General features: G+C 36.3%; 1 protein-coding gene across 3 annotated transcripts in view; it reads left to right on the top strand.

Annotated features, from left to right (window-relative positions):
* Positions 1 to 23,776, top strand: part of galnt18b (UDP-N-acetyl-alpha-D-galactosamine:polypeptide N-acetylgalactosaminyltransferase 18b) — a 195,329-nt gene extending 171,553 nt beyond the window's left edge. For all 3 annotated transcript variants that reach the window (XM_003199013.7, XM_009303592.5, XM_073907530.1), the window contains 2 exons: positions 6,679 to 6,843; positions 23,154 to 23,776. In XM_003199013.7, coding sequence (XP_003199061.1) covers positions 6,679 to 6,843; positions 23,154 to 23,300 — 312 coding nt within the window. In that variant the 3' untranslated portion in view covers positions 23,301 to 23,776. The remainder of the gene's footprint in view (positions 1 to 6,678; positions 6,844 to 23,153) is intronic.
* Positions 23,777 to 25,671: the final 1,895 nt, after the last annotated feature.

The raw sequence follows: 25,671 nt of genomic DNA, 5'->3' as shown, positions 1-25,671 counted from the left end.
AACGATAGTTCTTTTTTTTTTTTTAAATAGAACTAACTCTTAGAAGTAAACCTATTTACTTCGCACTGCAAGCTTAATGCCAGGTGTTTGACCCATACGGCACCTCAGAGTCTGTAATCCTATTGCCATTGGCCAAATCAAGCCAGTGCTCCTCGAGTCAGGCTTCGCTGTTGCTCCCAGGACAAAAAAAAAAAACAGCTGGACAGCAACCTGGTGATAACCTTCAATATGACCCGAGCAGAGACTCGAAAGTATTAATTTAACACATTTGTACCCAATAATGGGTTTTATTTATATATTAGTGATTTTAATCGTGAGTGAAATGTTTTAAACCGGATCTTCATAGTGGATTGTTTGAACTAGTTCACCAATTGAACTGAATTATTTGAAATGAGTTGCATTCCCAGTAACAGTAAGCACTTATCCACAAAGAATTTACTTTTTAACATGCCTGATAACCCCCTCCGAGTTGAAATAATCTAATATATACTGAGTTACTCAGTTATTAAACCAGCACACAAGTGGTGAACCGATAACACTGCACATGGATAATTCAGTGAACCGAACACAAACAGTTCATGGCAGCCCACTGTGATTGAACTAAACTTGAACAATTGAAGTGCAGCTAAACCAAGGGCCTGAAAATGAGAGGATCTGGCGAAACAAAAGTTTATTTTATAACAGAAAGTCATTATAGAATTTAAATAAGTGAATCATGCTTCAGTTGGGTTGCAAAATATAATTGTAAGAAACTTTTCAGATCTTGGTGATCTTGGTGACAATTTGGACTCAAATTGTGCAGACTACATATTTTTGATATCTTGAGTCCAAACTTGGTAAGATTGACACTAAAGATCCAGTTCGTTAAAAATCTGAGCTTCCCATCACTATGGTTTATTTAACTTCAAAAGCAGCCTTAAACATATATTTTACTTAAAGCTGCTATCTTGTGGGCTGTTGTAGCCTATTTAAATTTGGGCATGGGTAGATGGAAGTGTTCTTGTGTCAAATAATCTATGGTTGCCTATCTTTGGTTGAGCTTTTATTACACAATATTTATTTTGATGATTTTGAATCTTGCACATAACAAATATCCTAATTTACAAAAAACAACAAACAAAAAAAATAAACTAACACTGAAACTAATAAAAACTAAACTAAAACAAAAGCAATGTCAAACTATAAAAAAACTAATAAAAACTAGTAAATCTGCCTCTAAAAACTAATTAAAACCAACTTGAATTTGGCATTCGCTGCATAAAACATATGCTAGAATAGTTGGTGGTTCATTCCACTGTGGCGACCCCTGATAAAAAAAGAACCTAGCTGAAGGAGAATGAATGAAAAAACTGCAAATGTAGTGGAAGTTAGGGTTAAGTAGAGAGTTTTAGATAAAGAGTTTGAATGAATCTCATGACTAAATGACTAAATGAATCTCTAACCTGATGGAACATGCAATCAGTGTAAGACAGAATGTGCTATGTTTCATCTGCAACAGCATTGTGAACTGTATTGAAGATTCATTTTGTCATTAACTTTTGAAGGCATCAGTATGCAAACACGTGAGCAGATTTCTATGCATGAAAGATCTGCGGATGGCAGATTAATGTGCTGCTTCATCTACCATATGGTCTGGAATTAAATTAAATGGAAATAAATATGGAGGATTTTAACTGTCACAAGATTTTAACAGAGTGGTAACGGAATGCTCATAACTATGCAACTGAACGGTCTGTTAAAGATGCAATTATGCTGAAGTAGTATGTCCCAAAGCTTGCCTTCGGTTGTGTTATACACACTTAACAAATGTCTCATTTCTTACATACTATTAGGATGTAGTATAAGTAGGTAAACTAGGAAAGGCAACAGCCCATTTTTAGAAAGGGTGTTAGAGAAAAAGTTAAAAAAAAATTTTGTACTGCAACTTCACAGACACATTCTGGAACAGCTGAGAGATATATTACATCTTGTATGAAAGCAAAATATGACAAATTTAAGATTTAAATTCTAAGCGACATGTTCATAAGAAGTGCTTGACAGAATGGAATGGATTGTAAAGGAATGAAATGGAATGAAATGGATTGGATGGATGGATGCATGGATAGAGGCATGGATGGATGGATGGATGCATGGATGGATGGGTGGAAGGATGGATGAATGGATGGATGGGTGGATGGATGGATGAATGGATAAGTGGGTGGGTGGATTGGAATGGATGGATGGATCGATAAATGGAATGGAATGAATTGGATTGGATTGGAATTAAATAAAATGGAATTGGATGGATGGATGGATGGATGGATGGATGGATGGATGGATGGATGGATGGATGGATGGATGGATGGATGGAATGGAATGCAAAGGATAAATCGATGGATGGAAGGATGGGTGGATGGATAGATGGATGGATAGATGAATGGATGGAAGCATGGATGCATGGGTCGGTGGGTGTATTGAAATGGATGGAGGGTTTAGTTGGATGGATCAATAAATAGAATAGAATAGAATAGAATAGAATAGAATAGAATAGAATAGAATAGAATAGAATAGAATAGAATAGAATAGACTGGACTGGAATGGAATTTGATGGATGGATGGATCTTGGTGGAAAAATAGCAAGCAAGAACAAATCCACTCAAAATACAAAAACAGTCAACACTACAGACAGTCAGAAACAGAATCAATGGCAGGCCGAAGACTTACATTTTTGCTATGGATTATAGTTATTTGGAACTCATCTAAGTAAATATGTGGATTGCCATTAAGTGTAGATTATGTGTAAATAAAACTCTTGACAACTGCAAGAAACATGACATCGAGAAAAAAAAAGGATGCAAAGTACAACACCAGCACCTCCCGTACTTTTGCTGGAGTAACTCAATACTGTTATGCACTACTTTTAAAAGTAACTTTCCCCAACACTGATGGTCATCTCAAGAATATAAAATGTAATAAATTAAAATAGAGTCAATTTTGATTTCACATGGACTTGAACTTGAATTGAATTAGATGTGTAGTAATGTCTTTTGGAGATTTTTGTAAATATAAGCAGAACCGTATATTTCAAACGAGCCTGGATTGCAAAATATCACCTAAACAATTCTAAGGGCAAGACAGACGGTGGACGGTGGCAATAAAAAAATCATATTATGACATTTTGCTGCATAGAGCTGGACTAACATTATAAGCTGACCACAGGGGGAATATACAAATATACATACATATATATATATATATATATATACACACAACTATAAATGTTTTATGAAATAACCCATTCTAGCAAACCCAGCAAAGTTTAGGCACTTTTGGCAGAAGCTAAATGTGACCATCTGTTCTAAACTACTGAGCTTCTGTATGAGTGTCTAATGCATAATGCTAGCTCTCACTTTTATGCCATGAATAATGCATTGCTTAGTCAACAAAGAGAATTACGAGAGAATAAGAGAATGGCAAATCTGAAAAACAAAACAAAAAAAAAAGATGTCCTGGCACTTGAACAGTGAAAGTGGTTCATTAGCATATCCCCGGCTTTATTCAGTGATAAGTGATCTGTATTAAGTGCATCCAGATGTGAGATGAATCAAATTGTTAACATGTCAAATAAATGCTTTTGTAAATAGTGTGATTTGGAATTCTTAAAACTTGGTATAGTCATTTAAGAACAATAAAACTCTTCCAGAATCTGTAAAGTGTCATGTTGCATTGAACATAAATAGGACTAATAATAATAATAATATTAATATTAATAATAATAATAATAAATTTACCTGCAAGCAGCAATAAAGGGGCAAAGCACTTTAAAAGACAGAATGAGCAAAGCAAGTCAGAGGCAGAATAAGCAAAGCAGTTCAGAGGTCAAAAGCAACAAATAAACACATGCAGTCTAAAGTTATTCGCACATTTATGATTCAGTATTGATGTTAGTAAATGGTTTATAACTCCTGACCACTCGGTGGTGCTGTTACCAAATTTATGTTTTGGGTTCATTGTGAGTTGCCATAAATTTTGGTCAGCATGTCCAAAATTTGGTGAAAATTAAATCAACGGTGGAGAAGGAGTTCAAAATCAATATGGCAGACAGGAAGTTTGCCCAAATATGCCATGTTTAGTATCAATGTTCTAGGCATGACCCAAGGAATAATTTTATATCCTTTTTACCACAATAAACCTATGCAATCAACATTTATTTGCCAAATTGGAAGATTTCATTATTGATAGTTAGTTAAAGGTTTATAATGCGTGACCACAAGGTGGCACTGTTACCAAATTTATGTGTGATGGTTATTGTGAGGCGCATTAACATGACACACCTTAAGTTCAGTGTCAATGTGTTCAAACTGCAGAATTACAGCCTCAGATGATCTTTGACATCATGCCAGCACGTTTGTCGGTGGCGTAAACAAAAACCATGTTGCGTATCAACATGAATTCCATAACTTTTTGCCAGAATGGTCTGAAGAACATCTGACTCAAATTTGGTAAAAATCGGAAAATGGTTTAGGAGACGTTTGAAAAAAAGGTTTTCAATGAAAATCAAAATGGCGGACCGTATGTTTAGTTGATTCTGGCATATTTAGTATAAATGGTCTCAGCATAATCCAAGAAATATACCAAGACAATGAGAAAAGTTTAGAAATTATTTTTTATTTTTATGTTTTTTGAAAATTACTTATAATGCAGAAGTTTTTGAGTACTTTCTGGGCATGGTGTCGAAGATGCATACCATGTTTTGTAATCATACGTGAATATGTTTTCAAAACATTTTTTTTTTTTTTGACAAAAGTCTAAATGGCCAAATGGCTGACCTGAGAAAATCAGATATCATTCATATCGACTCGGTATGCTCTGTCGGATGTAAAGAGACCAGTATTATGAGTTTTGGACGAAGGGTTGAGACGTTACAAGCAAAAAAATACATTTCTTTTGTATCTCCGGACCACTAGGAGGCAGTGCACCGAAATGCTGCAGAAAACTCATAACATGGTTGATACAACACACAAATTCAAATTCAACTTGAACTCCATAACTTTTGGTCAGCATGGTCTGTATATCATGTGATTAAACTTTGGTAAAAATTGGCCTGGAACGAGTTTGTCGAAAAATTCAAAATAGCGAGAGAAAAAAAAATGATGACGGAAAATGACGTCATAGGGTGAGTTTGAATCGGACTGAGCCAAGGAATCTGAGAAATATTTTTTGATTGTAGCCCATTCGGTTTAAAAGTTATAACGATGAACATAAGTTACACTTGGACAAGTGGTATCGCTAGAGAGTTTAAGTTAGAGACTTCTTAGGTTTGATGTGAATCATGTTGACAATGCCCTCTATTATTGTACCAAATTATACAACTTTCCCACATACGGTTATACGAGCTGCCATTCAAATCCAGCAGAAAAAGGAAGAAAAAGAATAATAATAGGAACGCGAACAAAAACAACAGCTTGCCCCCTAATAATAATGCAAGTGTATGGGTTCACAAGTTAGTGAATAATTGAGTATAAATGAGTAATTAGCAGTTTATTTAGCTGTTTTGACCCCTTTATAAATTGAGCGAGTAATAGTAATATTAATACTAAAATACAGTAACACTTTACTATAAGGTTGCATTAATTAACAATATATTTATTACAGTTGTAACGAAGGGTCTGACAGAGGGATCCATTTGCAGTATATTTATTAACCAGAGTTTAATAACAGTAAGCACACAGATGTTATGCGTGTGCGAACTCACATCAAACACAGTAGTATCAAGTCGAAGGGCTGGCAAACACAAGATGAGTATTCAGGCATGGGTCAAAGGCAGGCGGCGAGGATCAAAGTCGGTATTCAGGCTAGGGTTCAGGGCAGGCGGCAGGCAAGACAAGGTCGAGATACAGTCCAAGGTAATCAACGGAAAAGCAGGCAAGGATGAGAACCGCTCAGTAGTGTTAGCCGGGGCAGAACAAGACTTTGCACTGAAGCGTGTGTGAGTGCTGCTTATATGTGTGTGCCAGATGATTATGGGATGTGCTGCAGGTGTGTGTGACAATCAGTCAATGAGGATGGTGTAATGTGTTAAAAGTCCGGTGATGATGACCTCTGCTGGCCAGCGAGGGGAATGAGTTGGTGACAACAGTATTTGTTCCTGTTAGTTAGCGTTAGTTAATCAAAATACAGTTGTTCATCATTAGTTCATGTAAATTAACAGTGCATTAACTATTGTTAATGAAGCATGAATTTGGATGTTATTGATGCATTAGTAAATGTTAAACTATAATTAATAAATGGTGTACATGCACTGTTCATAATTAGTTCACATTAGTAAAAACATGAACTAACGAAACCTTATTGTAAAGTGTGACCAAATTACATGTTTTGAAATATACTTAGTGCTTTTTTGTTTTCCTTTTTTCTCTTAATTTGCTTTTAAAATGCTGCAGAATTCCTCATAAAAACCTAAATGTGCTCTCCATCCTCTGTTGGTTTTAATACCCACACCTTTAGCTTGTGTATCTTCATGGTCTGCTGCATTCAGATGTGCCATGGCATGACACATAGACATCTATTTTACTGAAAGGTTCAATTGCCTGTCCTTGTAATCTTCCACAGTAGCTTATAAACCTAAATTGTCTATGTGCTGCCAGACGTGCTCCTTCACATGCCTGCTTTTATTCCCAGTTCTCTCTGTCATTGCAGAATGTATACTACACCAGCACTCAGCAGTTATTTGTGGGCATCCTGAGCCCCACCGTTGACGACGATGACAACAAGTGCCTGGTGGACGTGAACGGCCGGCCGCGGCTCATTGAGTGCAGCTACGCTGTGGCCAAACGCATGAAGCTCCACTGGCGTTTTACTCAGGTAATAAACACCTGCCTCACAGTCCACATTCACATATACAACAGGTATTCAGTCGCAATTGGACATGATTATGACAGAAACGTACTGTAGTGAAGTTTCACAAACTAATTTCGAGAGAAACACGTGATCTGATTGATCGCAGCTGGTCTCTCGTCTGTAATCATTATCGGATCATTCCAAACTCACTATAAAAAGCACGACTAGCATTACTTACTCATCTACGTTTTTTGAAGAATCCCCATATTCACCCATCTCCACCTTTCCTTCTTTACCTCTCAAGAACTACATGATCTCTTACTCCCTCACATGCTCATTGACCAGGCGGGAGCCCTGGGCTTAATTATCTCCGAGCTCAGGGTTTTCTCCTGGGACAGCATGAATCAGCTGCATATGGTGTGCGAGCATTGTTAGACAGATGGATGGATTGGGTGGATGGATACAGTGGGATAGATAGATAGATAGATAGATAGATAGATAGATAGATAGATAGATAGATAGATAGATAGATAGATAGATAGATAGATAGATAGATAGATAGATAGATAGATAGATAGATAGATAGATAGATAGATAGATAGATAGATTCACAGACAGGATAGATAGATAGATAGATAGATAGATAGATAGATAGATAGATAGATAGATAGATAGATAGATAGATAGATAGATAGATAGATAGATAGATAGATAGATAGATAGATAGATAGATAGATAGATAGATAGATAGATTGATTGATTCACAGACAGGATAGATAGATAGATAGATAGATAGATAGATAGATAGATAGATAGATAGATAGATAGATAGATAGATAGATAGATAGATAGATAGATAGATAGATAGATAGATAGATAGATAGATAGATAGATAGATAGATAGATAGATAGATTCACAGACAGGATAGATAGATAGATTCACAGACAGGATAGATAGATAGATTCACAGACAGGCTAGATAGATAGATAGATAGATAGATAGATAGATAGATAGATAGATAGATAGATAGATAGATAGATAGATAGATAGATAGATAGATAGATAGATAGATAGATAGATAGATAGATAGATAGATAGATAGATAGATAGATAGATAGATAGATAGATTCACAGACAGGATAGATAGATAGATAGATAGATAGATAGATAGATAGACAGACAGACAGACAGACAGACAGACAGACAGACAGACAGACCGACCGACCGACCGACCGACCGACCGACGGACGGACGGACGGATGGATGTTTTAATTTTTTCTTTACAATTAATTGCATTAATACTTTACCCTTTTTATATTTACAAAATACCCATTTAAAAAAGTAGCTTTTATTTTCCCCCAAATGTTGTTGTGTAAATAAACTACATCCCTTTAGTCATTCTGAAAGGCCCTGAACCAAAGTATGTCATGAAAATGATTTAGTTAATTGACTCTCAGAACTGTCTCACAAGATTGTGCTCCCAAACCTCCGGCATTTGACCTCGAATGCGGGATAACATGACAGCGTTTGTTATTGTGTGTTGTCTGAGTGCTCTAAAGGCGCAAGTCATTCATTATGTAGGAATAAAAGCTACATTTGTTTTCCCAGTCGCAGCAACTTCTGTTTTTTATTATTGATCATTTGCAGCAGTTTACCAAGAAATGACAGTTTTGTTCTCTTGCACACATGGGATGAAAATGGTGCTTAATTCACAAATTATTCATGCGAAATGTAAGAGATAATCAAGGGATTGCCATCTGTTAAAATATCTTAAATCCACTTTTTCCTCCACAAACCCAAATCAGACAAGTTAAAACTGATAATGCCCTATATGTCATGCAATGTTTTACCGTTTATTCATCAGTTATGTGTATGCGTGTATCTGTACAAAATTAGATTGTAGCCTGTATTGACAGTAATAGCTGAACCTTGTGCGCTTGTGCTGATAGTTTACTGGAACACGAGTGAAGTACAAACCCCCCTGAAGCACAAATAAATCAGTTATTTGCAAAATAAGATATGCTTACAATTCTGTTATAATTAAATAAAATGTGGTATATCTGATGCTTTAGTTGACATAACCTAGTTAAATTTGCCAATAGTGCAAAATTTCAATCATATATGTTTAGTGGAGGCACATTTATGTGGCCAATTGTAAATAGAAACAGCATAGAAAGATAGCCAATCAGAGAAAAGCATGAAGTGACCAGTTCTATGAAATGGGCATATCTAATAGCTCATAGTAACATGTGTTAGCTACCCCAAAAAGAGGTCTAACTCTGTCCTATCGAATAACTATATTTGTGTTAAAGATCGGGAGGTAACGTCCGATTTCAGTTGAGTCTGAAACCCCGTGATCGGGCCCAATTTCCAATCATGTGATCAAATCTCGACATTCCTAATAATAATTTTATAAACAATAATACATTTCATTTAATCAATAATATTTACATCTCAACATTTTATTTTCTAATAACAAAGTAAAAATAAATGTAAATAAATACAAAAATATGTAATAATAATTCAATGGAAATCGACAAAAACTAGAACTGTCAAATTAAATGTACATTTTTAATCCTAATTAGAATCATTTTTAATATTTTTTTAAACTACACTGAAAACCCAACTGCCAACTTTATCAAATGAAATGAGTGTAGTTAACTCAAAATTTACTAAAAGTTAATTCTACATATTTGAAAAGAGTTTTGAACTCAGTGTTGAAGGTAATTATTTAATTATATACCTCATTACTTCAAATTAAATCACAGTACTCGTATAGTTCACAGTACTCGTATAGTTTTTTTAACTCAAATGGTTTGTAGCAATCGGTTTCCTTAAATGGTTTGAGTTCTCTTAACTTTTTGGGTTTTACAGAGCAAAAGCATGTGACAATTAAATAATTAATTTCAATGTAATTTAATTTGGTTGAAAACAAAACAAAATGTAAAGTCATTATTGTGGTAAATATAAAAAAAAAAAAACATCAAATGCATTATAAAGACGTTCATACACTGGAAGTGTTACCAACATTCTTTTTTTCCAAAAATAAAATAATTTTTTACAGGTTTGAAACAACAGGAGGGTGAATAAATTGTGTTATTATTAAATGAAGCAATGGCTGTCTATATGAATGATTTATTGAATTCAATCGATTCGTTCAAAACACTGATTCATTCAGAAATGACACATAACTGCTCTGCTGTGGCTTTTATGGGTAACATTTTTCATTCATTTACCTTCAGCTCAGTCCCTTTTTTCATCATGGGTCGCCACAGTGAAATGAACCGCCAACTTATCCAGCGTATGTTTTACCCTTCCAGCTGCAACCCAGTTCTAGGAAACACACAGTTTTGATAACATTTGTTAATGGAACTGTTGCATTTGCACTTTCAAAAACAGAATTATTGTGATATTAATTATAGTATGTGAAATAAAAAGTTTAATATTAATATAATAAATGATTATTAATTTTTAAGGCCAACGTATCACATTCCTAAAACAATGTATCATGTTTGTTAAATGTCAACTGTCTGAAATTTAATTTTCCTTCGGCTTAGTCTCTTTCAGAGGTCGCCACAGCAGAATGAACCGCCAATTATTCTAGCATATGTTTTACGCAGCAGATGCCCTTCCAGCCGCAAAGCACCCATATAGTTTAGTCAATTCAATTATACCACATGTCTTTGGACATTGGGGATACCGGAGCACCTGGAGGAAACACACACGAACGCGGGGAGAACATGCAAACTCCACACAGAAATGCCAACTGGCCCAGCCAGGACTCGAATCAGTAACCTTCTTGCTGTAAAGGCTGATTTATACTTCTGCGTCAAGCGCCGGCGTATGCTATGGCGCTGACGCATAACCCTTCACCGTGGCCGTCGACGTCGCTGATGTGCACCTCTCAAAAACTGTAACTACACGTCGCAACGACGCGTAATGTAAGCTCTGTGATTGGTCGGCTTGGTAGCACTGACGAGTCTGGGCGGAACCGAGAGACGCGTGAATGGTGCGAGCCTGATGGAGCGATTGTTTACAAGTGTGTAGTCCCATGAAGGAGCTCCAGATGGAAAGTTTTGTTTTGTGTTTACCTCATAGTTAAAGTTGTTGCACGTCTGCCGGTTCCTACCTCAAAATGAGCGAGTTTGAGCCACTTGTACATCCCGGAAGTGTTCAGGAAAAGCAAAACAGCAGCGAAGAATCTCGACACAGAGGAACATTTACACCTCACTGCCAACTACTGTTTCGGAAGTGTTAATGCAGACCAATAGAGACAGCGCGCAGAAGTATAAATGCACAGCCACGCGCGTTGCCTGCGCCGTGGGTTACGCCGGTCACTTGATGCAAACGTATAAACCAGCCTTAAGGCGACAGTGCTAACCACTGAGCCGCCCATCGATGTTCATATTTTACCTAAACATTAATAAAAGCATAAACTTATGTAAACATTTACAAATTTAAATGAAAACTAAAGTATGAGTGGTAAAGTTAATTGTTAATTTAAAAAACTACAATGGTACATAAAAATAAAATAAAGAAGAAGGCACATCAGAATCTAGATCTACCAGAAAGTTTTCTCCAGGAATAACCCATTTTAGTCAATAAATATTTGCTGGGTTATCTGTGAAGCTCATTTGAATTTGTTCTGGATCATTAGACATGACGCGGTGGTGCTGTGGAATTCTGTCTGAAAGCAGTTTACTTAAGTGCTATACTTTCATAGGCAGATGCTCTGTCTGTTTAGTCACTGACTGACAGTAAAGCAGTGAAGCAGATGCCGGAGGTTTCATACGCATCATCTTCTAGCGGAAGGATGTCACTGAATGAGTGCAGTCACGGCTGAAGGGCTCGCCTTTAGCCATCACTGTATTCACTATATAGCACCGAATCTCATTCTTTATAGCATATATGTGTACAGGCTGTCAACATTTAACTTTGTTTTAATTTGAATTTAACCCTCATGTACTGTCGGGGAGGTTTTCATCCACTCTGGGGTGATTTTGAGGCTTAATTTAGCCATAACTCTTTCTGTGTTTCAGCTAGCAGAATGATTTTTGGTGACAAATCTTATTTTGACAAATATTTTGAGAAAATGCTTTGATTTTTATTTTTATTGTTTAACTAAACATTGCACTCAAAATTACTACCTTTTTGTTCTGTATATATATATTTTTTTATTATTATTATTATTTCTAAACATAATATTTTTTTTGTTATATTTATTTGAGTTTTTGCATTTACAATTTAAAGCATTACATTAACCAAACCCCCCCCCCCCCACCACACACACACACACACACACACACACACACACACACACACACGTACATACATAGACATACATATATACAGATCATTCCAGAGTTCCTGAGTTGACAGTGGAAAAACAGAGTGTACCATATTTGTTCAGTCCATATGTTGTCATTTAACATGAGAGGCTTGGCAACATCCAAAAGAAGTGCATCTTAATACAAAAAGAAAATTTAAAAATATATAAAATGAAAAAAAAAATTCAACAAATTAATTAATTAATTGATTAATAATTATTATAATAAAAGATAAATATATCACAAGCACAAAACCTTCCAGATATATCTAAGTTGACAGTGAGAAAATACATTATCATATTTTTAGTCAATATGTTCTTATTTGACATGAGGTGTTTGGTAACCTCCAAAGAGTATAATATATTAATAATACATATTATTAATATAATAATATATAATATTACATATAAGATAAAATAAAATAAAAATAGATAAATTTTTTCTAAAATCCAGGGAGTTCTTTAAAGTATTTTTTAAAATATTTTTATATATGTTTTTGTTGTCTTGGACATGTGAAACAACAGATACATTGTTTTTGCTTAATTTTCATATTTTTTCTCCATAATTTTCTCTTGGTGGCTGTTTTTACCCCATTGACTTCTATTATAACCACATTTTTTTATTGCAAAACCATGACATCATATAACCATGCATTTTTGATTGTTGGTATTTTCCCTCTTGGAAGAGGTAAGATTTGAAATTTGTACTGTTGATCATCAGTTGGCACCATCAACGCTTTAGATAGGCCTGTGCAAAAACAAAAAAGCTTAGTTTCTGGATTTTATATGGAGTATAACAGTAAAATAATTATAGTGTGTGTATGTGTGTCTCTGAGTGTGTGAGAGTGACCTTAACGCATTTACCTTGTTGTGTCTGAGAAAATCAAAATATGCATCTTAACTCTCAGAACTACATGGAGTAAACAAAAACAAACACTGTGTATTTATGCACCATCAAATGTGGTTATAATGGAAGTTAATGGTGCAAAAACAGCCACCAACAGTAAATTAGTGGGGGGGAGGGGGGGTTTACATCCAAGCCAAGGGTCTCAAACTGCTGGCCCGCAGGCCATCTGTGGCCACCCTCCCCCTCCCTGCAGTCCGCTACTGATGTAAAAAAGGAAGGGCATCCGTTGTGTAAAACATATGCTGGAATAGTTGGTGGTTCATTTTGCTGTGGTGACCCTGATAAATAAGGGACTAAGCCGAATGAATGAATTTAATAATTGTGCCTTATCAATATTATTAGAGCTGTAGCATTATGTAGTGAGTGCTGTGTAAACACTGATATAAAAAAAATCATTGTGTTTAAAGTTTGAATAAAACTTTAAGTAAGCAATTTTCTCTAATAACCAGAGGGGCTCGAAATAAAACGGTTGACCGATTATTTTTAATAAAACCCATTTTACTATCTTTGAATGAGATGCACAAAGCACACTTTTAGCGGCTGTTTACTGCATTTGTTTTTGCTCTTTATGGAGCTTATGATGATGTTACTCGTTGAAATGTGCGCCGCTTGCTCTCATTAATTAGTTTTCGTCTTATCGCTTGCCATTTGTAACTTCTTTCTCCAATTATGCCTCCCTAACAGCCTTTTGTGTTTATGTATGTATCTCGCATTAGCAATGGCTGAAGGCGATTCTCCAGTCTACTCTGGCAAACGCACACATCATCACTGAAATAGACTGGATCGATATAAAGTTCACTTCTTAAACCTGACGTAAGACTACAAGGCCTTCTAATATAGTGAATTGATAAGTAGGTGTTGAGACAGATCTTGTTCTCTGGGAATGCGAGTGATATTTCATGCCAGTGATGCACAACAGCTCGAGTGATGGGCTGATTTAGCTTAGCCCTTCGTATTTACCCCTGTGCCCCTAGATGGATGCACACCGCCATGTTAGATTCCCCCATGCTTCATTGAACCACTTTAAAGACTTTGGAAACCTGCAACCTTTAACACACTTCTTATGCATCATTATGAGCAGAACATTTGCGCCTCAGGCAGCTTGTGCAGACAAGTGCATGACAAATTAGGGTGAAATTGGGATGAAGTGACGAATTCTTTTCTGAAAACAAAGACAAAACTTAATCTTATGTTGTTCTTATTATGTTCGTTTTAAGAAACGTTTTGGCATAGAGTGTGTTTTGACATCCCAGCAGGCACACAAAGTCATATGATGTGGGTATTTGGCATACCTGCCAACATTTGGAGGGGTTGGAGGGAAAGGCGCGAATGGGAGATGGTCTGAAATACGGGAGACTCCCAGGAAAAGCGGGAGTGCTGGCAGGTATCGTATTTGGTTATATTTTGGTTACGACATTAGGGGAGCAAAGTCCAATGTCAGTTAAACGTCAAATGACATCATAAAAAGATGTCCATACAACGTCAGTATAACATCAGTAGACATTGATCTTCGGTTGATTTTAGGTTGTAGAATTAACCAACCAAAGTCCGACGTCATCTTTACGTCATAATGTGACATCCACACAATGTAAAAATCTAATGGCGGTAGACGGTAATCTTTGCTTGGTTTAAATTTGTGTCATTAACTAACCAAAAATCCAACGTCCCTACGTCCAATTATTATTAGCCCCCTATATATATGATGGGTACAACGTCACTCTGACCAGTGGTGTAAAAAAAGGTGGTATATTATTACCCACCCAATCCAAATTTTAAAAGTGGCCAAAGAAACTACAAAAGTCAAAGCTTCTTTGATTCATTAGCAATATATTTTTATTCAACATAAGTTACTTGTAACTATTGACTTCCACAGAAGGAATAAAACAAATACTATGGAAGTCAATGGTTACAGGTTTCCAGCTTTAACGGAATAAAAAAAGACAAACCGGTTTGGAACAAGCAAAGGTTGAGTAAATGATGACAATTTTCATTTTTTTGGGTGAACTATCCATTTATAAAGGAAAAATATTTCAACAAATTTGTTCATTTGAAAGCGAGATGCTAATAGTCTAATCCTGGGCAATGATTTATGCCTAGCTGATAGTGCCCCCAGCAGACCCTGAGATTGGCTTTAAAGGGGACTGAGGCAATACAGTTCATGAGGTAATTGCAAAACTTTTAGGGGCGCTGAATAGAAATATAGGGGGCTAAAGCGTGTGGCCATGCTGTTTTATAATTGTACCTGAATGTTTCAGCATCATTTAGATGCTTTCGAAAAACTCTCATGAAATTTTTTCTGATCAGATTTCCAAAACCAAGATGAGGAATGAAGTTTAGGCTGGCTATTTATATTAAATTCAGAATGATCCGATTGGCTAGTTAGTAATTAGTGATAGGGATCAGCTGTAGTCAATCCTATCATGCGCTCCGCTCGAAAATAGTTTGTGAAACTTATGGAAGTTCAATCAGCAAAACGAGTGAGTATACCGAGGGTAAAGGTAATTATTGAACCTCAGAAGTCGTAATACTCAAATTTCTCATGGAAAAAAGTATAGGCACACGGAGTATACGTGCATATAGCCCCGACTACACCACTGACTCTGACGTCATGCTGACATCCTGTGCCTACAGGGATGACATTAGTCGGGGAAAGTTTAAGTTTTTCATGGTTCCACAGCAGCAGAAATCATCATATTTGGACAAACTTTGGCAGCAGTGAATGGAAGAGTACCACATACTGTACAGTGGGGGAAATAAGTAAACAAAACGTCAGAATTTTTCTTAGAAAACATATTTTTAAAGGTGCTGTTGTTGACTTAAAATTTGCTCTGGTTGTTGAGAACAACCAAAGAAATTCATACATGAAAACAAAACAAATTAGTTTACAAATTAAGTTATGTGTAATAAAATTAAATGACACAGAAAAATAAGTATTGAACACATGAAGAAAGAGAGGTGAAGAAAGGCATAGAAAGCCCAGACAGCAGCTGAAATATCTCCGTAGTTATTTAGCAACACTTCCTCAGCATAAATTAACATTAGCTGATTCAGTCCAACATCTACATTAGCAGGATGATGAAGATGAAACCAGGGTCGACATTTCAGTAGGACATTAGTTATATTTCCATTCAAAAATGCAAATTAAATTCATGCAGAAAATATCACATAAAAGATATGCGAGTAAAGCAGCCAACGAATCAAAAGAGAACAAAAACGTCACTTGCTTATAACTGGTGCCAAATATCAACAGTAAAAACTGAATTTTATACATTAGGAGAAGCTGCATTAATCCTTTCTTTATTTAGTAAATGACTTGCGCCTTAGAAGACAGTATGCCAACACGCAATGAATGTCAATGTCAAATGACAAGGAATATACTGTATATAGTATATATACAAAGAATATGTATATTTGAATATACTATTGATGTTTTTGTTTACTGCTAAGGTCAATTGTATTAACCTCTGTTTTTTGTTAAGCCTTTAAATTGCAGCTGAAATAACTAGTAAAATATGAATTACTTTATCATCAATCAAAGACAAATTATATTAGTTCATGTACATGAGTAATTAAAACTATTGTTTAAAAGTGTATTGAGAAAAAAAGTCACTTCAATAAACAGCATATGAGAAACATTTGAACAAAAATTGCTATTTTAAATCGTCACCTCTGAAGTCATATGAGATAAGAAAAGAAAAAAAAACATGGAATTTACTCCCCGAAGAACTGTTTCTCTCCAAAACTAATTCTTAAGCTGCCGGATTGATATGGAATCTAATTAAAACACATTGTTATATTGATTGATTGAGTTATATTGATCATATCAGCAATAAAAACAAGTCTTGATCACAATCAACTTGCTTTAAAATGTAAAAAAGAAATAGAATGTGAAATAAAACATTTGTAAGTCTGTTTGACAAAACATTTATTGCAATACGTTTCAGCTTGCATTACTTTTTTCTACCGTTTGCTTATTTATTAAATGTAAACCAATATATATTTTAAAAAGTATATACCAAAACACATAGTTTTTACTTAGTATCAGTACTTCGAGGATGTTTTACAGCCCTGGTAATGTGTTTGAAGTACTGAAGTGGTTTTCTCTTTCTTTAAAGATAAAAATAATCCTCTTTTGCCTTACACCTGTTAAGTCAAAGATAAAACAAGAAAGGAAGAAAAAACTCATCTTGTGATGCTTTCCTCTGACACTGCAGTCTTTAAAGTTCCAGTAACTTTTGATTAATAATTTGCAGGACTGAGAATAATTCATAAAAGTTGGCAAGAAGCCACAGAGCATAAGTAACAGCACTCACTGTCAGTTTATTGATACTTCTGACAGCCGTCGAGCAGCTGGAAGTTTTGAAAGTCACTGGTTTTCAAAGAATCCTTCTCAACTTTGAGATGGAATCATCAAACTTATTGAGGAACTGAGGGTTATTTCATCATTAAAAGTTGTTTCTGAGAGTCATTTCAACATCTGAGCATTACTTGATTGTTTTAAAATATTTAAGCTTGCACTGATTCTTTTTCCGTGGCAAGAACAAAGAGAAAGGCAGAGGAAAAAAGGCCTTCATAAAGGCACACTGTATTACATATACAAAGAACACAAGTAGTGTTATGTGCTTAATTATGTACTTACATTATTCCAAATATCTGTACACTGTAAAAATGCTGGGTTCTACACAATTCCTTCATGCTGTCCCATTAAAAATAGATTGTTAAATTAATTGTTTTTACAAATTTAAGTGAGTTGAACATAAAACATTAACAATTGCGCTGTTTCAACTCATTTTAAATAAGTCAGGCCAGGCTCATTCGGAAAATGTATCACTGTATACATTTCTGGAGAGTGCCAAAAACAGATTAGGAGCTACATTTTTTATTTTTTATTTTTTGTGCGGTGTTTGTTTCAGAGATTCCACCAGAGGCCGCTGTGTACATGTTTTGAGATCTCAAATTTCTCTTGTGAGTGCCATTCACACCTGCTCTTCTCGTGTAAATCTATCAGAGGCCGATGTCGACTGACAGATCAACTGACCCATCCACCTCCTTTTCTAAACCCAACCAATAGTGTTCCAAAAAATACCAATTTATTAAATTAAAAAGATTAACACAAATCGTGTAATGTTTCGAGCACACTAACTCTTCATCAGACAGATGTGCTCGAAACGTTACACGCTTTGAGTTAGCCTCTTTAATTTAATAAATTGGTATTTTTTGAAGTTTTGGTGTCGCCACCTTCTTGATTACATATCTGCACTTTTTATTGTTTGGCTGAGCACCCGTTTACATTGATGCGTGTGCTTTTGTGCATTTTGACATGCTTTTTTGATGTCAAGATGTCAATTTGATTTGTTTTTTGACTGGGCTAATTAATATCAAGCTGATATCGACCAATCGACCAATATTACTAATTGGCTTCTCTCATGGAAATGCACGAGAAGGAGACACAGAAATGTGCACAGCAGCCTCTGCTGGATTTAAAATAAATGGCTCATAGAATAAAATATCCCCCAGTAATGTAATTGAAATTGTCAAAAATGTAGACGGCGCCCTCTAGTGGATTTGTAAAAAAAATAAAAAAAAATAGCAAGAAAACGTAGGTACATATTTCTCAGTTCTCAAAAATGTATCCCTGGGCACATAAATCCAATGAGCCTGGGTTGTTAACTTATATATTGTCCACACACACGCATGATTTAATTCACATTTCTATTAAATATGTTTAATATACGCCACGAAACATAACAGGTGTTCACTAGCACTGCCCTAATCCGCAACTGCATTTTCTGAAGCGCAGACCCTACTGACCTGCTAAACTGTAAAGCTTGTAGCTGTGTGTCCTGTTGTTCTGGTAAACATAGAAGGAGCAAACCGCACATTATAGGCTTGAGATAACAGCCTTCTCAAAGAAACTGCTGGAGAATGTAAAGCCTCTGTCTAAAGACCTCCTGACCACAGCTGAGCTCCTCTCAAAGTCTGTGCTACTGAGAGCGAATAAACCTGCTCTTAAGGCCACAGGCGAGCTCTTCTGTGAAAAGCGAGTTAAACTGAAAACCTCAGCCACCGTATCTCAATCCTGCAGTCGGGTTCTCCCTGGCGTGGATGCTTCCCTCCAGCTCTCTCTCATGTTGAAGCCTGCAGCGCTACTGTTTCTTACAGATACAAGAGATGAGACTCCATCAGGAGAGAGCAGAAGATGCCTGATGTCTCTAAATGTTCAACCTATTTTGTTATTCATCTTACGAGCCACAAAACGTGTCAAAATTAGGATTGTGTTGCATTTGGGATTAGGATTTAGAATTTTCCCTTGTTTCATGCTTATGCACAGATGATTGCTTAATGATGGGCTTCTCTATCTGTTCCTTGTTTTCTGTCTGTTTATTAAGCTCATTGTAAATAAGTAGTTTGAACAAGCAGCGTTTTTTGAGTGAGCTTTGTGTTGCATCTCAAATTAAAACGTTGTAGAGTGCCTTAGGACTTTTTGTTGTTGTTGTTGTTGCATAATGCAAATAAATATTTTTTTTTCATAATGCATTGGTAGAATCAAAAATGTATTTTAACCCATTCAATTGTGCAATCCCACTGGTGTGATCAGCCTAGGCTGGACACTAAAACATACGATCACACCAGTGTGATTAGAACGTTCAGAGCGCATGTCATCAATTGCTTAAATTCAAATCTTATGGCGAGGGTTTAGGGTTGAGATAGGGGTAGACACTAATAAAATACAATTAATTTGTAATTTAATAAATAACATAAATACTTCTTGTTAACGTCTGATCGCAGCCGTATCCTTTCTAGCACCTTCTAGTGCCTGTTAGCCGTCATATAACAAATAATATGATCATTATTAAGCTGTTTAAAAGACAAAATATATGTTATATCACATACTTGAGAATCTGAGTATTAGAAATTTCACAATATAATTGGGACATTTGTCAATATTTACAGAAAAGGGGAGGTGCTCCATTTTCCCCCACAAGTCCAAAGACATGCACTATAGGTGAATTAGGTAAACTAAATTGTCCGTAGTGGGGCAAAGCAGTGGTGCAGTAGGTAGTGCTGTTGCCTCACAGCAAGAAGGTCGCTGGTTCGAACCTCGGCTCAGTTGGCTTTTCTGTGTGGAGTTTGCATGTTCTCCCTGCGTTCGCATGGGTTTCCTCCGGGTGCTCCGGTTTCCCCCACAGTCCAAAGACATGCGGTACAGGTGAATAATATAAATTGTCCGTAGTTGTAAGAGTGTGTGTGTGAATGTTTCCCAGAGATGGGTTGTGGCTGGAAGGGCATCCGCTGTGTAAAAACTTGCTGGATAATCTGGCGGTTCATTCTGCTGTGGCGACCGTGGATTAATAAAGGGACTAAGCCGACAAGAAAATGAATGAATAAATGAATGAAATTGTCCGTAGTGTATGTGTTTATGTCCTGGTCCTCCAAGTTGGGGGTGGAGCATTGGACTAATGACCCATCTCATAAAATTAGATGTTTTGAAACACCAACATGGTGCGGCTAAATATCAACTTCGTTATAAACTGTCCTGGAGTAAGTAAACTATAAATGAATAATAAAAACTGACATAAAAAATATTATTTAGTATTTAAATTTTATTTGTTAAAGTTTGACTGATATTAAAAATAAAAGTAAACAATATATAGTATATAAAAACTATAGTATGTTATTGATACTAACATCATTTTGATTCAAACCCTCTCAAACTGTTTTTACACTTTAAATGTATGGAATTCAAATCTATTTGCATGAAATCTGATCACCTCGACTACCATGATTTTCAGCAACTTCATTACCCCTTCTACAGACTATAATTTAAGAATGTATTGTCATTTGTTTTTGTGTAGCTGAAAGATTGCATTTAAGACCGAGGTTAGGGACTTGAAATATCTACCTGATATGAATATGTGGCTATAAACACATTTATTATATAAATATTATGTAAAGAGATTGTAAGAACTTGAAGACTTTGTTTGCAAAAACTAACAGAACTTAGTTTTTAGTATTTCTCTGATTTTTTTTCACAATTTTTCTCTTTAGTACTTACTGCACTAAACAAAAAATACAGATTCAACTTAGCAAATAATACAGATTCAATATTTGTTTTATAATTGTATAATACATGGATCATACTTTATTTAAGGTACAATTCTTGAAATTAACTAAGACCTTTAGCTCAATACACTTCTAATCTACCGCTTATTAATAATTAGTAATTTGGTTTAGGTATTGGTTAGGATTAAGGATGTAGGTTCAGATCATACCATATAATAAAACTACTAATAAATAGTTATAAATGCTAATATTGAATTAGGAGACAGGTATAATCCAGTAGCTATTAGTGGGAGTTACTAGAACTTAAAGGTTAAGGACACCCTGGAGAACTTTTTTTTATATTAACAGATGTGTGTGTGTGTGTGTGTGTTGAGCATCAGTTAAGACAATGTTAGCACCTGTCAGCTTTAATTGTGGGGAAAACTGGATAATTATGAGCTTTTGTCAGCTAATTTCAGCTTCCGGGTTTAAAATGATTTTTGGGGCGGGATCAAAATCAGCGACGTAGCGAAGTACCGCAAGTGCAATGATGATGCGTCGGTTTCTCATTATTATTCATAGCAGAGTTTTCTTATCCTATGAGAAGAGCCGTCTGCTTAATTATTCATGAGATCACGTGCTTTCCGAAGGCAGACCTGCCAGTTTCAAACAAGATGTGAGACAGACCAACGGCACGCAGTAACCATTCATGAAGGCTCGCATGTGTTTGTTTCCATGATCCACGCAGTTTGTTGCATGTTTTTTCCCCGCGATCTTCTCAGGGCCGATCATACAACAAAGCTGTGTGTGTGCTGCAAGCATTTTTGTCGGGAGAGCAGTGCGAGAATTGAAGAATGGCGGATGTTGACATTTATCAGGAGTTCGTTCACATTCAGACACATCGCCGTGCTGCTGTGTTAGCCTAAATCCTCTATATACACACTTATCTTTATAAAGATATAAATTGTGGTTATGTGTATATGAAATTACGAATAACAAATGTAGCAGGGCATTAAATTACTGTTTATTTCTTTGCATTTTAACTTTGTGAACTATAAACTCATGCGTCTCCTCACGGTTTGTGTCTCATTTTGTGAGCTAACTGTCAACAACAGTTATTCGCTCCCCTTCTCCCCTGCTGGCCACGCCCACTCCTGCCCTATGCTCGCGGAGCTCCACACCCATTAATCATGCATCTTTTCAAAAATTTCTGAAGTAGACTTTAACCGAAAGTGGGGGGTGTCATGGCCCTTTAGTGTTACCAAATCATGATGTCTAAAAACTGGGTTATCTGATTTAGCAAAAAACTCTTCATGTGTAGATGTATCTATCAACCAGTGGTCACCAAACTTGTTTCTGGAGGGCCAGTGTCCTGCAGATTTTAGCTCCAACACTAATCAAACACACCTGAACAAGCAAATCAAGGTCTTACTAGGTATACTTGAAGCATTCAGGCAGGTGTATTGAGGCAAATTGGAGCTAAACCCTGCAGGGACACCGGCCCTCCAGGACCGAGATTGGTGACCCCTGCTACAGACTATATTTAAGTGTGGGCATGTCATTGGCCCAGGAACATGTCCTGCTTGTCAAACTATTTCATAACTGTAACAAGAGGCATTTCAATCATATCTTGACATTAAAATGGCCACCATAACATTATTTATCAATATGTGGACCTTTTTAGATTTTCAGAAGCTACGGAAATGTAAAATATAAAGCAGGATATATGTTAGAACCATTATCATTGTTTACATCGCTCAAAAAGTATTTTCTAAATGCTGTCAGTTCAATCTTCTCTACTTTTTAGCTTCCACAGCTTAAACATATAAAAATGTATATGCGTACATGTATGAGTAAGCACATTTTCTTGCCAGATCAGGCTGTAATAGCAGATGAGATTTCTCTGATCGTGAAGTGTGAAAGGTTAGCCACATTGAAAGCAAATTTCATGGAAAGACGGATGACACTCTGACAGCTCCATCTGTACAGAAACATGCCCGGGCACAGTCGAGGGAGCCTGTAATGAAATATATCTATTTTCTTTCTCCTTTCTTCAGGGAGGCTCCATCCAGAATACAAAGTCAAAGCGATGCCTTGAACTCGTGGAGAACAATGACAATGAGTTCGGATTTCAGCTCACCCTCCAAAAATGCACTGGCCAGAACTGGACCATCACCAATATGTTGCCTGGTAGCACCTTATGATGACTTTCGAGACCTGGGACGGCATTGAGAAATGAAGCACCTGGATGTCTCTGACTTTGACATCATATGATAAATGTTAAACATTTTTCTCTAGCTACTGTACTTGTGCATATTGATAAGCCACGTTTGGCTAATGCCGCATTGTGTGTTATGAGGTCCTACACTGTACTGAGATTTATTTTGTGCAAGGTCAACTCGGTTTCGTCTCGACTTGAAGGTTGTACCGGCTCCAGCGCACACATTGAAGCCATAATTGCTACTATGTAGCAAAGCTTTGGCAACGTTCTTGCTGTATTTCTTTTTCTAGTGTCTCAGGTTTGTAGGTTGAGATTATTTTGAAACTACTCTGTACATTTTTGGGACATGCCAACAACGCGTTGGAACATATCTAGATACAATCAACTGTTTTATATCTACATGTAAAGTAAATATTCTAAGTATTTATAATTCATGGCAGTAAAAAAAGAACAAATGCTAAGTTGTTGTGTGAGTTCTGCTGTCTGGCCTTACAATTCGAGTTTATTTGTATAGAGCTTTTCTCAATAATCATTGTTTCAAAGCAGATATACGAGGTGCACATTACTGCATTATTGCAATCAAATACAAAAAAAGTTAAGGTTATTAGTTACCATCATTTCATTATTTACTAATAACTTTAAAGGTGCTGTATGTAATTTTTTGACTCTTGTAAAGCATTACAATCCCATAACATGTTTGCCGATATTTAAGAAACATGCTAAGTGAACATTCTTTATCTAAAAAACAATAGTAATCAGATATTCTGCTTTTTAAATATGTGCTTTCCGTGCTGGAATGTGTGTCTTTTGTTTTGTCTCTTTAACCCACCCAATGTTTGGTTACTTATATTTCAGTACCCCAGGTTTGCCTTGGGGGAAAACAGCATATTTCATTTAGGGTGCTTTCACACCTGCCTTATTTAGTTCGATTGAATCGCACTAGAATTCGTTTTCCCTTTTGGTTCGGTTCGTTTGGGCAAGTGAGAATGCAGCAATCGTACTCGAGTGCGCACCAAAAGCGACCAAATAAGCGTACCAAGACCTGCTTGAAGAGGTGGCTTTCAAACGAACCCTGAAGCGGTTCGTTTGTGGTGAGAACATGATTCGTACTAAAACAGGTCCAACCGCAAAAAGTACTGCGACTTTAGGAATAATTCAGCTGCCGTAGGCCGATGCTCTGTGCATTATGGGATATGGAGGAAAAATATTGTTGACAGCGCTTTACCAACAGAGAGAGAGAGAGAGAGGGGAAAACATTACCTGATGGATCGTTGGTAATATTTCTGCAAGATGACCATGTCACAGTTTAGCTAAATTAATTCACGCCTCCTCCTGAAGTGACGAGCGATGCATTAAAACACTGTTTTCCAGCCGCGGCCACGCTTCATTCTCGAAATGTATAGTTTGTCTAAAGCAGGAATACAATCAGTCAGCACAGTCGTCCCTCCAGAGTAAAAAGTTTTGTGTCATTTTGTGTCTGCCAGTTTTGTTTACCTGCGGGAGTTCATTGGCATTTCCCGCACGTGAATTCTGACCAATCAATAAGCAGTTTAGGAAATATGTTCAACAACATCTGGCCAATGAGAGATGTGGATTTTGTCAGATGACTGCATTTTGATTCGTTCCAACTGGTTCGGACCAAAGCCAGCAGTGTGGTGTGAAAACGACCCAAAGACGGCAGAAAATGCAACAATGTATCATTTATTACCCTTGGTGCAGACCAAATGAAGCAAACTACAGATGTGAAAGCACCCTTATTCATTGTCATGAAGGCTCTCAAATTATGCATCCATGACTGCAATGCGACCTCTGGTGACTCCAAAATGAGAAGCAGATTCAGAGTTCCACATGAGGTGGTTATTAATTAGCAAATAATATAAATATTATGAACGTCTTAATATTGTAAACCTTGTCTCCTAACAATATGCTGAGATATTTGCAGTGATAAGCAGTTTGGCTGTTTGCGTCAGACGAAACACAACAGAAATTTAAATACAACCATTAAGAAGCACAGAATAGTGCGCTCACTCACAAAATAGTAAAGTTTATGATCTAATTAACACTAATTAAACCTCTTTAATAATACTTTAAACTTACATACTGCACCTTTTAACTATTTAACTAGTAACAAATAGCTTTTTACAGGTAAAGTTCAGGGGCAAAATTCATCTTCAGATGGCCCCTTTATAGCAATGTGCGTGCAGTCCATCGCTCCAATTGGATTGGCAAAACCAGCGATCGCTACAAATTGAGCTTTAATGTTTGGCTGGTCAACTACATGGTATGGAAACCCTATGTACCTGCTAGACATGTGGGTGATCCTGTCCCATACAGCTGCCATTGCACGGCTCAAA

This window comes from Danio rerio, chromosome 7 (assembly GCF_049306965.1).
Source record: "Danio rerio strain Tuebingen ecotype United States chromosome 7, GRCz12tu, whole genome shotgun sequence".
In the NCBI taxonomy this organism is placed as follows: domain Eukaryota; kingdom Metazoa; phylum Chordata; class Actinopteri; order Cypriniformes; family Danionidae; genus Danio; species Danio rerio.
Note: the sequence above shows the minus strand (reverse complement) of the source record. Positions and strands in the feature narration are given on the sequence as shown.